General features: G+C 34.8%; 1 protein-coding gene across 1 annotated transcript in view; it reads left to right on the top strand.

Annotated features, from left to right (window-relative positions):
* LOC113504440 (disintegrin and metalloproteinase domain-containing protein 11) overlaps positions 1–15038 on the top strand; it is a 385396-nt gene that overhangs the window by 203970 nt on the left and 166388 nt on the right. The window contains exon 7 of the mRNA XM_026886724.1: positions 11723–11871. Within this exon, the coding sequence (XP_026742525.1) occupies positions 11723–11871 (149 nt within the window). The remainder of the gene's footprint in view (positions 1–11722; positions 11872–15038) is intronic.

Below are 15038 nucleotides of genomic sequence, written 5' to 3'. Positions count from 1 at the left end.
AATTTAAATAATTAATGTAATATTATTTTCAGCATACACCAAATTATATTATTCTATCCAAAATATAAACACATTAACTTCAACTGGGATTAAATGTTCGGAGGTCAGTCAAGTTTGACTTGTGAAGCATATCGTAAAAGTTTTAATCACTGTTTCGAGGGATTTACAAATTTTTGCCAAACAACACTTTTGGTATTCATATTCGGACATTTATATTATTTTTAGGGGTTTGTTAAAATCGTATTCATTTTGCCATGGCACAAAATATCCTTTTTTTTTCATTTGAGCTTAATGAACATTCGCGAAACGCGTGCGTTTTTTAAAAAACAGTTGAAGTGCTCATTTTGTGATGTGATCCTAAACTTAACTTCTCTTGTATCCCACTGACTTCTGAAGACTACTTAACTAAAATTTCTCCTGAATAAAAATAAACTCTTAGAAAACTCGATACTCACAACATTGACTATACCAAATAAACACTACACAATGTAAAGAACATCAATGCCCCTCCCTAAAACTAAAATTCAAATCGGAACATATTAAAGTGTTCCCGTCGCCTCGCCTCGGCCACGTCACATCCACGCAACAATCACAACTTTAGATAGAGTGCAGAGCCAAGTTCTAGACTCATTCGATGTCTTATATTAACTTCTGCAGGCTTTTTAATCTTTACGTTACGAACAGAAGTTCGCTTAGAATGTTTTATAAGTTAGTGCAAATGACTTGGCGAGTTTCGTCGACTTTTTGTACGTAGTTTTTACTCGGTCCTATCAAGTGGGGCTAATAGGTTTGTTGTTAATTCTTTTCAGGCTGGTCTACTTATTTTTTCTTTAGTTTTTTTAGGTGCTTTTTAGTTCTATTTCCAGTTGTTTGTTTGTTAAGTTTGGTGTTACTTTCCTCAGTAAAGTTAAAAACATTCCATTACATTCTAATTTTTTATGACGATGCGCAATGTAGTTACAAAACCTAACTGTTAGTATCAAACGTAGAAAGAATATTTCGCTACGGCTGTCTTTTAAAAATGCAAATACAGAAAATGGAAATCCAACACAAATGTATGAAGATAAACACAAATAGTCTCATAACTAGAGTACACATTTTATAAAATATAACGAAACATCTATGAAAACGTCTCCAACTAAAATTCAAAGCTAGCAGAATATTAAAACCTATTTCCAAAGCAACTCAAAAGCAACCACATTTTTAATACATAAATTAAGCTGCTTTCAACAAAATTCGTGAGACCTTACAATACTTACTTCGAAGCTCGTATGAATAACAATATACATACATACATATGTAGGTAGGACAGGCCCTATCGCTAAATGCAGGCACATGCATAATGCACGCGTCATCTGCGAGATGCTTCGGGCGTTAGCTGGGCGGGGTGCGAGTGAACGCGGGTTGCGAGACAAATTAATGTTAATTTAAAACTTCTGCAGTGCTTTGCTTGAATGGTTTCATCAAAATGTTAAGTATGGATTAAATTAAACTTTGCATATTTGCATATTCATATACAACAAATTGTACTATTTAGCTGAATTAATTATTCACGTCAAACGAATTATCTAACATTGAAATCCCCCACATTCTAACCATTTTTAAAACCTCCTCAATATAACGCGCTTTTTCTAATCATTCATACAACTCGCTTTTTCAAAATATTCGTACGCAATATGCCCCGCCTAACAATGTGAATATCCTCACAACATTATATTAAAACAAGTGACTGCAACAAACAAAATGGAATGCATTTAACTTTACTTCAATAGAAATACGACTTTCATTACATTCCAGAACTGTAAGTGCAATTTCTCAGAATATAAAAGTTGAATTCCCGCTGTAATTGAGGCCCTACCTTACCGATTCATGCGCTCAGCTTTTGTGTGGCAAGCGTTTGGTCCAATCTAGTGGTTTTACTGCAGCCTTACTGGTTTAATGCCCCACTGAATGTCGTCAAACTAACTTTAATCTTTAACTCTTAGAGATTAATTTTATGAGAATGTGTTTGAATTTAAGTTCAAGATATATTAGAAGTTGCGAGGAATTATCTCCCGCCATTTTCCTTTTATCGAAGAAAATAGACCATTCTTTTTTGCATTTAACTGAAATGTATTTTGAATTCAATTTTGTATCGTAGTTATGAATATTGGTTGGTAGCGAGCATAGCTTATAAACAAAAAATGACAAAATCACTTTTCGAAGTTAAATATATTTTTATATTATAAAAGAAAAAAATACTTAGACCGTATGACATACGGCACAAACCTCCAAGAGTGGAAACGGCGGTACTTATTACCATCATGGATCCTGAGATTTTTTCCTCATATACCTACAAAGCCTGTTATGTAAATTTCATCACCCAAACCTATTTAAAAAAGAAGGCCGTTCGATATAACGTGGATAACCCTTTTCCATTAAATTCCTTAAAAATCTCTTACGCATGTTGTCCCAACATATCATTACTAATATAACATGCAAAATGTGCACATTTAAAATCATTACCCATTTAGATCCACCATACTCGTGGGAAACCTTTAATGCAGTCAGGAGCTGAAGTGTGAATAGAATGATAATAGAATGCCATGAACGTAACTTGGAAAAACCTTATGGAAAACCGTACATCAGAAGGAAAATTTAAATGCTGAAATGAACCTTACTGTTCAGGCAATAGAGACGATGAAAACTCACTGTATGTTTGTGTGAAATTTTAATACGAAATATGAGCTTTACTGCTTGTGACATAAAAGTTATGTTAATGTTGTTTGTATGGTCAAATGTACTACGGTTTTGCTCAGTTAGTGTCAAATAATTTTGGTGTATGTGCCTCTAAAATTAAAGTGCTGCTATTTTTTTTTGAAAAGCAAAAGATATGTAAGTCTCTAAAATATACCTATTCACAATACAGATTTTCTATGCGAAAACCGACGACAATGTTTATTATTATTTCATAGTCAAAATTATTGGCTGTACTGTAAGTTTTTTAGAACTTAACATAAATATACAGAAACACAACCCAATTTCTATAATTGAACTTCTACTTCAAAGTTTACTCTTAACGGTTTACTTTCCGTCAGATGCTAACAAATCTACCGTTCTATTGACTAACTGCACTACTGCACTTAATTATTACACGAGTCAGTTTAAGCTCATTAATTAATATTAAAGCAGGTTGTCGCCAACAAGACACTTATTACACACACAACTACAGGGATGACGTCACGTACTCCCGTCATCGCGTTGTACAAGCTGTAAAGGGGTGGCCACACTGATAGCTAGCGAGTAAGCGAATGAGTTGTCGAGCAATAACTTCACATATTTTTATTATTCCTATCGCGATGTAAATCGATAAGAGATGGATCAATTTCTCGCTCGCTGATGGTGTGACTTAAGCTTAAGTAATTACGATGATGTGATGTCACGCGAGACTTGCTGGTTTGAATAGTGTTAACGTTGTTTGGAATTGTATCACATAAAAACGTAAAAGAGTTGTGTAGGTATCGATTTGTGATAGACAAAGTCTCTGTGTGAAGGTTTGCTGCAAACAAAAATTTCGCTTTCATGGGTTACATAACGGGTTACGTGGATTACATGTGATCATGTGAATTTATTTCTCAATATCGTGCGTCCTCACTGGAGGGAATAAAACAAATAAAATATTTCAAATACTTAATATGAAGAAGGATAATATGCTTTTTAATTTAATCTATTGGTAGCAAATTTTCAGAACAACATTTTATCCCTAATGAAACCAACCGAAAACACCCCCACACTTGAACCCTGATAATTAACAAAGTGACAAACAAAATCTAACGCAAAATAAATCACACTACGTCATTAGCATAATATTTTAAAATTCACTGCAAGCAAGCTTGATCGCAATATAATGGGTTTTGAAAATCTATTCCGTCATTGTCGCGGTATACGTGCGAACAATTTTGTTGGACATGAGCATCGTGGTGTAATTAATATATCATGTGGCAGCCATTGAAGTGATAAATTATGATGTCAACCTTCTTGCTGAGTTTGGCGATGACTTTGTAGTCGATTTTATAGAAATTTTGGAGAGGTTCGAAACAAAAGAAGGTGGAAACACGTGTATAATGGCGTTTGTTGTTATGTCTTAGCTTTGTGGAACTGTGAGTAGCCTTTACATACAGTAGTACAGCATATGCAGTTTGTTGGTGCTTACAGAAAGAAGGGAAATCAGCGACTGTCAGAAGTCTGAATATGTATTTATTGAATATGTTTAGAGAAACTGCAAATGCTATGAAATAATTGTAAATTTTATGTATAATTTTGATATAGTACAAAAAACCAATTGATCATAGATAAAAAAAATCATTAATGTTCTCCAAATCAGATACAGAAATGTTAACACAGAGAGAGCATAAAGTTTGTACTAAATGACAAAGTGCCTTCACCTATAATACGTATGCCTAATGACTTTGACTCTCCTGCCCTACCATCGAGAAGTTAAGCTGCGCTACACCGCAATAACAGTTGTTCCATCGCTTATCTTTAATTAAGCAATACATCATAGCTTAGCAACGCTCGTTTTAAGTTCCCAAATATAACAACGAACCGACCAGCATAACATGGTCTGCCCAGCCCCCAGTTAGTACAAAAATTAGGTGGAATACAACCATGTAGTTCACTTATGGAGGTCTTGGTAATCTGGACGTGGTCACACAGCAAAGATTTAGGGTAAATGTACATGTTTTCAGCTCCATCTGTTTAAAGTTAATTAAGTCGCGTAAGGGGTTTTTGTTGTACGCTGACTTGTTAGTTTTTCAACACTTTGGAAATGGAAATGAGTATGGGAAAATTTGTTATGGAGTATGTTTTTGTATTGTGTTTTTTGAAACGTTGGTTTTAATCATAAATGATGGATTAGTGTAGGAAATGAATTTAGTGTGTTTAAAAACCTAACAATAATTCAAGACTATTTATCCATGAAACCATGTATAGTGTTGACATCTCGTTAATTAAAAATGTTTTTAATACAACACAAAATCCTAATAAAATCATTAATAAGGAGTTTCTCTGCTTTGAAGACGGCTTGCATTCTCAATTTACCTACAATACTTTGAAAAATAGCCATTACTAAACCACGTAAAATTACACTAAAACCTAAAATAACCAATTGAAACAAACAATTGAACGTCAATGAGAGCCAATAACAGTCAATATATCTAATACATCGCAAATCAATTTTCACCATAACCTGAATACACCAACTCCTCATATCCACTGCCTTAGTTCTCTATGCTTCAGTTCCGTGTGAATGCGCCCTTACCGGCTCCCCGTCGTGCCGTCGCCTCAGCGAACGTCGCCTTTACAAATTATTTCCACATGAGGCTAATTGAGCGAGCTCTAGTTTCAATTACGATATCACTCCTTCAAATTAGTTTTGCATTGGATATGATATTATTTGATTGAAATTGATCGGAGAACGTTTAGTGTGATTTTAGAGGGAAAGTGTATTTGAATTTGAACGTTTTAGCGTTTTTTAATACTTGGTAGCCTGGGTGAAAAGGGTAATTAGGATTATAAAACAAAAGACCAGCTCGTTGTTAAATACGATGATTTCTTAAAGCTTTCTTGAAAAAATCTTTAAAACATGGATAATTATTTGGAAGGCATGTTTTTTCTGAACCTTAAAGTAATCATTAAGAGCTTTTTATTTATTTCATTCTTCAAGTAATTACTAAAAAACAAGGCCTCAATGTCTATTGAATACAATTTCTTTAAAACAAATCACCGCCTTTCTCCAAACAACACAGCCCAAGCAAAGAAAAACATGTTTTCCAAAACACGAGCCCTAGCGACAACGCGCGTTAATTATATTTTTCATTAAATTAAAAAGCCTTTTCATGTGGCAACCTTACCCAACAGAAGTACGAATACACGTGTCGCGAAGTCCTCGGTATCACAAAAGATTTAGCCGCCCATTCTCGCATTCAAAGTTTAATTGAATCCTATGAGAACTTAATTGAAGAGCCGGGAATATCCTCTTTGACATTTAAACTTAATGTTACACTTAAACAGGTTTCACGCGATTCAGACGATACGTTTTTTAATTGCTCGCTTGTTTCTTGCTCGTTCTTTTTGCAATAAATATGTATTGCCGTTTTTGTTTCATCAGATGTTTTTATTTTAGCTCTACATTGCTCTTGCAAGACTTTTACGATCAACGAATCTATTATAAAGCTACAATTTTAAAATCATTCTTTGGCAAAACCTCGACAAGAGTTGGAAGCTCTACATTTTTTGCCAGAGCTTTGGTCTATTCAGACCCGTTCATTGGTCTAGTAGTGAGTTTTTATCCTGATTGGGATTAACCTTGTATTTGACGCGTGACGTACAAGAGGAACCAGAATTGGGTCATTCTGAGTGTCAGATTTATGTCTGTAGTAAGCCGCAAGTGCAGCAACCTTGTTTGGTAACGAAGACTTTTTAGTTCATTGTTTCTGTGGATCTTGAACGACTAAATTGTGGATAGTATTTTTTTTAAATGGCTATTATATTTTGGGTCCAAATCATTTAAACATTTACTGAACACACGTCTTAGCTAAAAATAAATTCCCCAATTTATGGTTGGTCAAAAATTATCCAATGGCAAAAAAATCACGTGTGAAACAGAATAAGAAAAAAGTTTCTCATTTTCATCTTCCAAAACGCCCTCATCAAAGTGTTCGATATAAAAGACAAACATGTCACTCGGCAGTCGGCAGTCGGCAGTCGGCAGTCGGCCTCGCCGCAGTTTGTTCCAAATTAAGTTAAGGATTACCCGACTTTACTATTAGTTCGGCCTTAATGTAAAAGGGTGTTGTGTTTACAAAATTTGTTTGTTTTACACCCCTTTAATCCGGGACTGATTTTGTATTCGAGGTGACTGAAATTGGGTATCAATATGCTCGCTCCGTGTGTCAGGTCACATAAGTTATTTTATACCTATTTTGGTGCCATGAATGAGTATTACCGTCGATAGTATAGCGTTCACAATACCTGTCCGTATGAATGGATCTGATTTGTATACACCTAAAGTGTCCAATCTTTGTGCTGTGACATGATGGACGGTATTGGGTTGCTATTGTTTTCTAATAATGCCTATCAATCAATTGTTTTGTATACAAACGTTATTAATAAACTTTTGGAAAGCAATAAATCTTTCATTCAGAAAACTAAAAGTAGGTTATGAAAATACGGCTCCAAATAATAGAGGCTAGATATGAAGTGGAACAAAAGTTTCGCAGTCAATAATTCAGTACTTAAAACCTCCACAAAGATGTTTCATGTACCTTAAATGCAAAACAAACACTCTTAACAATATAATACAGATAATCCCCCTCAATATGTAACATTAAAACCATGCTTACACGAGTGCAGCAGCCAGCGTCAATTTAATTACACATCAAAACATCAAGATGGCGTACTGGCGTAGTACGCCGCGTTTGCGTACGCCCCAATTCTCGTATGACAATGTCGGCGTATTCCAGTCACTACGAAATAGGGGTACGAGAGGCTCACGCCCTGATTATTGCGAGCATAACACGCTTTTTGTGTTGGTTTTTGATTCCAAGTTTTCGTTTTGAGAATCGGGGTCCGGGACAGGTGATACGGGGAAGAATGTGATAAAGAAAGATATTTAGAGGCATCTTGATGAAGTTTAATTTTAATCAAATCAATCTTTTTTTAAAATACCAATAATTTTGGCACTTAAACTTAGTCATGAATAAAAAAGTAGAGACTTAATACAGATGACTTGATAATATTTCAAACACATTGCATACGTATAAATATATAGTTCACATCCACACTGACAAGCCTTTTCACACAGCAGTCACCACTCAAACATCTACGGGTATGTTTGAGTAAATCAATTCGATACAAAACGTCACACTCTCGCGATAATCAGACCCTAACCTAAATATTAAGTATACAATACATACCTATTGATATGTTCGGAGGCCTACCACCGCTTCTGAAAGAAAGACGGCTGTAGTTGAGAAAGCGAGACAGGGCTCTACATGGCTTATAGCTGCGTCTCTGTCCCACAGCACTACTAATATTACTTTAGTATATAGTGGTAGGCCCCTGTTCTGTTCTCAATAGAAGCAAATGAAAGGCCGCCCCAGAACTGCCAATCACTTATTAATAATTAATTATGGTGTGCCGCGACATGCTATATTAATTAATTGAATGATAGGCTTTGTTCGCTAGTTTTGCTTGTGGTTTTTGACGTTGAGTGTACTTTACGTCGTGACTGTACGTAATGTATATACAACCAAGCAAATGAAATTGCTGCAAATTCTGATCTCATGATTTAATTTAAGTGACTATTTAACAATGAAGAAAATTAAAATATTTATGAATAATTTTTCGAATACGTATATTTTATATTTGTTTGGTAAGACCGATTTTATTTTCCGAATTAGACAATTGCTTTCAGCCCCTCCAGCTAAGTGACATTTACACGATTGTTAACATCGATAGACAAAATTCGAATATTATGGAGATGACATCTCAAAGTCACGTGAGTTATCGAAACGAAAAGTCACTTCCAAACATCAAAGAATCCTCTATTGACTTTAACGATTAAAGAATTGTCATTTGAGGCTTATGTTGTGTTTCTGAACATTATCGTGCCTTGTATTGACCAGAGTCGCTTAAGCAACTATCCGGCCCTCTTCCATATCAGTCTACCATTTATCATACTACATAAAAATATATTCATAATCGACTTAAACTTAGCTCTCATTACCAGGCCTCACATTATTCTCACTTTTCGAGCTAAAGGCTCAACAAAAGTGAAGGACTATTGGGTGTAAATGACAGCGCGCAGATGATGGATGGGAAGCTCTCGGTGGAGCTCGCAACGCGGAAACTATTGCTGCTAACTAGGCGGTGCGTGATATCGAATGGATGTTATTATTTTTTGGATGCGGAATTAGTTTAGAAACAAAACAAAACTTGTAGCCATCAAATTAGGGCTTTTATTAATACTCCCACCTAAAAACAATTTATTACGACATGTTATTATATTCAGAATGTGTAAGCACACGAAAGGCCACTAACTTGGTATAAAATCGATCCGAATTTTTGATCAAGTCATACAAAATCGTATAATTGTTAGTAGCGCTTTTGGTGGTCTTAGTTTATGATATTAAAATGTATATCTATACTTCTATACTAATATATAAAGCTGAAGAGTTTGTTTGATTGTTTGTTTGTTTGTATGAACGCGCTAATCTCAGGAAGTAGTGGTCCAAATTGAAAAAATCTTTGTGTGTTGAATAGACTATTCATCGAGGAAGGCTTTAGGCTATAAACCATCAAACTGCGATTAATAGGAGCGAAGATACAATGGAAAATGCGAAAAAAAAATAGGGCAGGTATAAATCATAACTTATATCTTCTACCCACGGGGACGAAGTCGCGGGCAACAGCTAGTACTAGTATAAACTGACGAAATAATCATGACACTAAGCTCTATATTTATTTGTTTTCGTTTGACTTATCTTGTATACTTTTTGCCTACTCTTTTTAGCACCACATGTTGATTTATTGTTTATTTTTTATAAAAGGATTCTAGGCATTCCATTGTTTTCATTGTTTTAAACAGTATGTTTCTGGGAAGTTGATTATAATTATTAGGCGATAATAACGGACCAGGCTCGGCTTTTATACTTAGCAATGATAAATAATTTGCGACATCTGTGTAGATATTGTATGATTGGTTGTTTCAAAATGCCTATGCTAATGACATTGAATTAGTTCTAGGAAATTTCAGTAGCTATTGTATTTTGAATTTAGGAAATAGGATTAAATTTAACCATCAATCGGTTACTTTGAATAACAAATTAATAACCGAAATACTGTTTAATAGAATTAAATATAAATACCAGGATATCATATTATATAATCATTTTCCAATTCCCAGAAATCATAATGAACTAAATATTTACCATTTTGTTACATATTTCATTGACACTAATTAACTCCTAAATGAATGTTCATTCCCCTAAATTAAAAAATACCCGGAATCGGCATTAATTTTACATTTGAATTTCATTTAAATACACCCCGTATTTTAGGAGGTTTATTTCAGTTTACGACAAACTTATTTATCTGTTGAATTGTTTTGGTTGAAATATGATAGTTACTCTTTTTTATGACTTCAACTCAGAGTCCAAATTCTTTACCTTGGACCGTTGGTCAGTGGCGTCTTTTAATAATTAAGAAAGTACATTATTATATATATTTTTAATTTACACTGCTACTTTTACTGCGTTGGGATCGAAGCTGCACCTCATGCATACAAATCAGTACATAAAACCGCTAGGCTATCTATCTTTAAAACTTCCAAATATAAAATCATTAAAATGTCATAAGTAGTTCAGTATAAAATCAAAAAACTATAAAATCAAACTGTCTTTGTATTGGCGTCGTGTGCATTGAGAGTTTAACGGCGATTTAACGATCTCGTAAAGCCAGAGTAAGGTCTTAATGTGTGACGAATGGGCACTTATCTGTGGCCCTAATCGATCTGAATGGCGAGCCAATATCCCCTCGTTGTATATTAATAATAATATTACATTAACTGCCCTGCGAATGTCGTAAAGTTGTAGATATAGGGGAAAAGTTTGACGGCCTTGGTCAAGGTTGGCGGTTTAGCCGTCGGTTATTTGTGACACGTACTACTCTCGGGGCAGTCCTTCTTAATTAATTATTTTATTTATGCTCAATCATAAGCACTATTTTTGCCATAGGATGTTTGCTTTGAAAACTGTGCATCTTAAACATTCTGAATAGTGACGTAAAGAGTACACTCATGCCATGAAAAAGCTTTGACTGTGGCCACAGGGTAAAGATTCATTTTAGATTCTTTTGGCATATTTTTATCGAACTCAACCTGCCTCCCCAACAGCTCATGATTGGGGAGAAGGAAGGAGTTTCATTCAGTAAAAATGAAAAAAAAATCTACATAAAATCTTAGTTTACTAATATTAGTAATCTTAGCTATCGTAAAAAACACAGAAGAATTCTACATCATTTTTTCTCATTTTTCAAACTCGCTAAATTGCATTCAATACAGCCTCCGTACCAACACAATAAAACGTAACATACAGGTATCGCGCTCACAACTAAAATCTACGAAGCTCATACAAAATGTCAAGTTGAACCGAGTTCACAAGTGGCCCCTCATGAGCTAAATGAGTTCCAATCTAGCCGCCCGTTGTTGGGTTTAAGGCCATCATAAAACGGGAGCTCACGTTTATAACCGCCCGATCTTAAAGTAGCCGACGTACTTTTATTTTTAGCCGCAAATTGGGTTTGTGGTATCGATGCTCTTAGATCTTCATTTCGGTTTTTGAGGTGTTGTAAAGGATTAAGAAGAAACTATAGAATTTAAGTTGCAAATAATGCCGTTGGGTTTAGCCACTAACGGAATTCAGATTTGAAACGACACAAAAGAAATGTTTCTTGTATATTTCTCACCCCTAATCACATCAAAATTTATCGTCAATGTAGATGATACGAGTATGACATGGAACTGGATTACATTTTGTAGTTAACATGACATGTCATACCATATCTGATTAAGCCTCATCAAATTATTTATGCAAATAAGTATAATAGCTACATGAACCTTCTGTACAATAAGATACCTTATTCCTACAGCTCTAAAGCCTAAATCACCTTGTTTGTTGTCCAGGTGAAGTTGAGCGGCTGCTTCGCGAGTACAGACAGAATCAGGAGTTGGTGCGGAACATCGGCGCGCACTACTACCAGATCATATACCCGGTGCAGCTGCGACACCACGAGAAGATGGGAATATCCACACGCGAAGTCAGCACACCCAAGGTAAATAAAAATAACAAATGTTCACTATGTAAAACATCAAGAAAATCATGTGATTTTCTTATAGTTTAGCGACCGTTATTTATGAGGAAAGGAGAATACGTATATTTAAAATATTTTTGACAGATTTTAGTCGGATTCCGCTACTAAATCAGACAGAAGAGAAAAATCTGCTTACAAACTCCATATTTGCTTCAACCAAAACAAATCAAATCGAACAAATAACATCACAATAACGACTCTATAATTTCGAAATTAACTTAAGGATGGGTTCAGAATATTCAGGTTCGACCTACAAGTCCAGATTTGACCCCGAGGCGATTTCAGGAGAATTTTAATCCACTTACCGAGTTTGTACTGGCTGCCCCAAATACTTGCGCCGTTAACTTTTAGAAGCAAACTTTGTTATGTATTTAAAGTGATTCCAGATAAGAAGTAATTTAAAGTGGATGTGTGTTTATCTGGATTTTGTGACCTCGTTTTAAGTTTTCGTAAATACCGAAATATTGAAAGTGGAACGGTTCTAAATTGTGTAAGAAGCAGGGTATGGTAATGGGATTTAACTTTAATCTTATGATACTTGTGTGGTTGATCAATGAAATAATGAGCTTTGCGACCATTGGATTATTAATAAATTGATATGTTTTTTAGGACGAATTATTTTATAGGCCTAGTCTAAATTTTGACTTTTTACTGCCAAAATAACTTAACTTCTGGCCAATCTTAACCAAATTTCTAATAAAAAGTTGAGACTATTTAATTTTCCTGATTTTTAAGACCACCCAGTTTTTTTAAAACTAGACGACCTAAAATAGTCTTACTTATGGACCTACTATCAAAACACTTTTAAGACAACCATGTTCTTGGTCTAAGACGCGAAGGCCTAAAGTATCTTGGGTTCAATTACTCGCCTTTACGAGGATATAAAGATCAGCCACCGAACATTCCCCACACGGATGAGCACACAAAATATCCGTTCAGGAGCCAATTTAACTTCGTTCACAACTTGTTTGAAGTCTGAAAGATTGTTCGATCAGTTCGACTGCCTTTTAAAGGTTCCAAGTAATTATATAAACATTCTCCTCGCTATATTGAGATACGAACGGTGGGATTAATGAGGAAATTGGGTAGATTGGAAGTAATTACGTAGTAGCCTTTGTTTACGACGGGTTGCCGTCAGAAAATTTTGGAAGTATGTGACTTTAGGAGTATGGATTTGGAAAGTTTTAAGCCTGATCGGGTAATTGGAAATAAAATTTGGGAAGTAAAAAAGCAGGGAAGTTAGTTTTTGTATATATTTTTAACGAGGTCATGTTGGATTTCATGCCGTATATTAGAATTATATTGAATGCGTCCTTAAACATTAGTTTAAGGGTTGTACATGAAGTGTGCTTTACATTAAATCTATATTTATTTAGATCAAGAACCATTTGTATCATTGTACCATTTTTTCGAATTTAAGTATTCACTGTACTAGTCCTCAGGCTTTAAAACAACTTCACTTGCAAATAAGTTCGAAAGCCTACCTAAAAACTAAGTCATCCAAAAAGCTGTTCTAATTAAGACCAGTAGAGGACTAAAAATACCCAAAATTCCTTCGACATCACAAACTTTACGACACTTTAATCCGTTTTGAGGCTAATACAATATGCTCATAAATTGGCAGGTCTTATAATGCCCAGAAAAGTTTTGGGCCGGAGCCCTTGCCTACGGCTGTATGACAAAAGACAAATTAATTCGGCCATTATCCAAACGGTTTTCCCGTATACATTAAAGTTTCAGTGCGGTAATCCACAAAATACTTCTGTTTTGAGCTAACAAACTTTTCACCCTAGTTGCGAAGTTATCAAAATATCAAATTGTGACTGACGAATATACTTCACGCATTGTTTTTATCAGTATATATTAGGTGTAAAGCAAGCAGCTCCTGATAAGAGTTTAATTGGAGATGGTCGATCACGATAGCCATATTAAAATTATGCCAAGAATCAATCAGTTCTTAAAGTGAATTTTATTCCCATTTTGCCGTGATGCAAACCATTTGTACTTATGGCCTTTAAAATACTAGTAATCAAATTAAGAATCGTCATTTAAAATAAGTTTAGACTAATTGACTTAAAGGTCAAAATAAATTGGCCAGCACCCAGATTTGCTCAACCTTTACCGCTGCTAAGAGCTTTTGCCCTGTCAGAAGAAACGGGAAAATTCCCTCGCTCAGATTAATCTTGATACCTTCAAAATGTAGTCTAGTTAATCAGTCAAAGCCTGCTTTCAGGCTAACTGCATAGTTGTATTAAAAAGAGTCTTTAAAGAATTCTTGTCTAGAGAATCTTAGTTTATATTTGTTGGCTTTTTTTTTTCTCCAAGGAGGTCTAAACGCGGAGTCTGACATTTATTATACGAGATAACTGGAAACAGTTCGTCACGCCATCTTTATGAGGTTTGCGAAGGTTCTGTCCTTCTCACTTAAGGTTATTTGGAAGACGAAAGGTGGATAAGCAGTAATCGAGCTTGACAAGAACTTTAGAAGAATATTAAATTACAATGACATACTTTTTTCAAAACTTTTGTAGGGGAGTGTTTGTTTTTGAAAACTTTGTATTTTTTTTTGTTTTAGCTCATTAAATTTTTAGAGGGCTGTAGAAAAAATACGTTTCGGTTTTGGCGGACATTTTACAATTCTATCTTTAAACAAACGTGACATTCAATATTGCTACAAAGAAACATACCTTAAAATTCTTTAATGATTATCGTCCACAAAAATAAATCCAATTGCAAGCGAAAACTCTTCCTTTAATCTCTTAATAAGGTTGAAATTTCTCTGAACAATAATTCCTAGCCTCAATCACTGCTTATCCCAATATTTTGCCACATACATAATGCAGAGGCCTATCTCAAAGGATATTATGTTAAGACGCGTATATATTACAGCCTAACGACCACATGACCAACAAAAATATAACAATTGTAGGACATATAGACATGAAATACAATCAATATATTACACGACTTATGGATACGGTTCTTGGTCTATGTTAATTGGCGGATACACTGTTATAGTTTTTATAAATATGGAGTAAGAGATTTGTTCAAAAACGAATGGTTTTTTGGTTGTCTGTGATCTATTGGTTTGCGATTACAAGCTGTTGATATTATCCTCGAAATTGTAG

The sequence above is a fragment of the Trichoplusia ni genome, chromosome 22 (assembly GCF_003590095.1).
Source record: "Trichoplusia ni isolate ovarian cell line Hi5 chromosome 22, tn1, whole genome shotgun sequence".
Taxonomy (NCBI): domain Eukaryota; kingdom Metazoa; phylum Arthropoda; class Insecta; order Lepidoptera; family Noctuidae; genus Trichoplusia; species Trichoplusia ni.
This window is presented reverse-complemented; position numbering and strand designations above follow the sequence as displayed.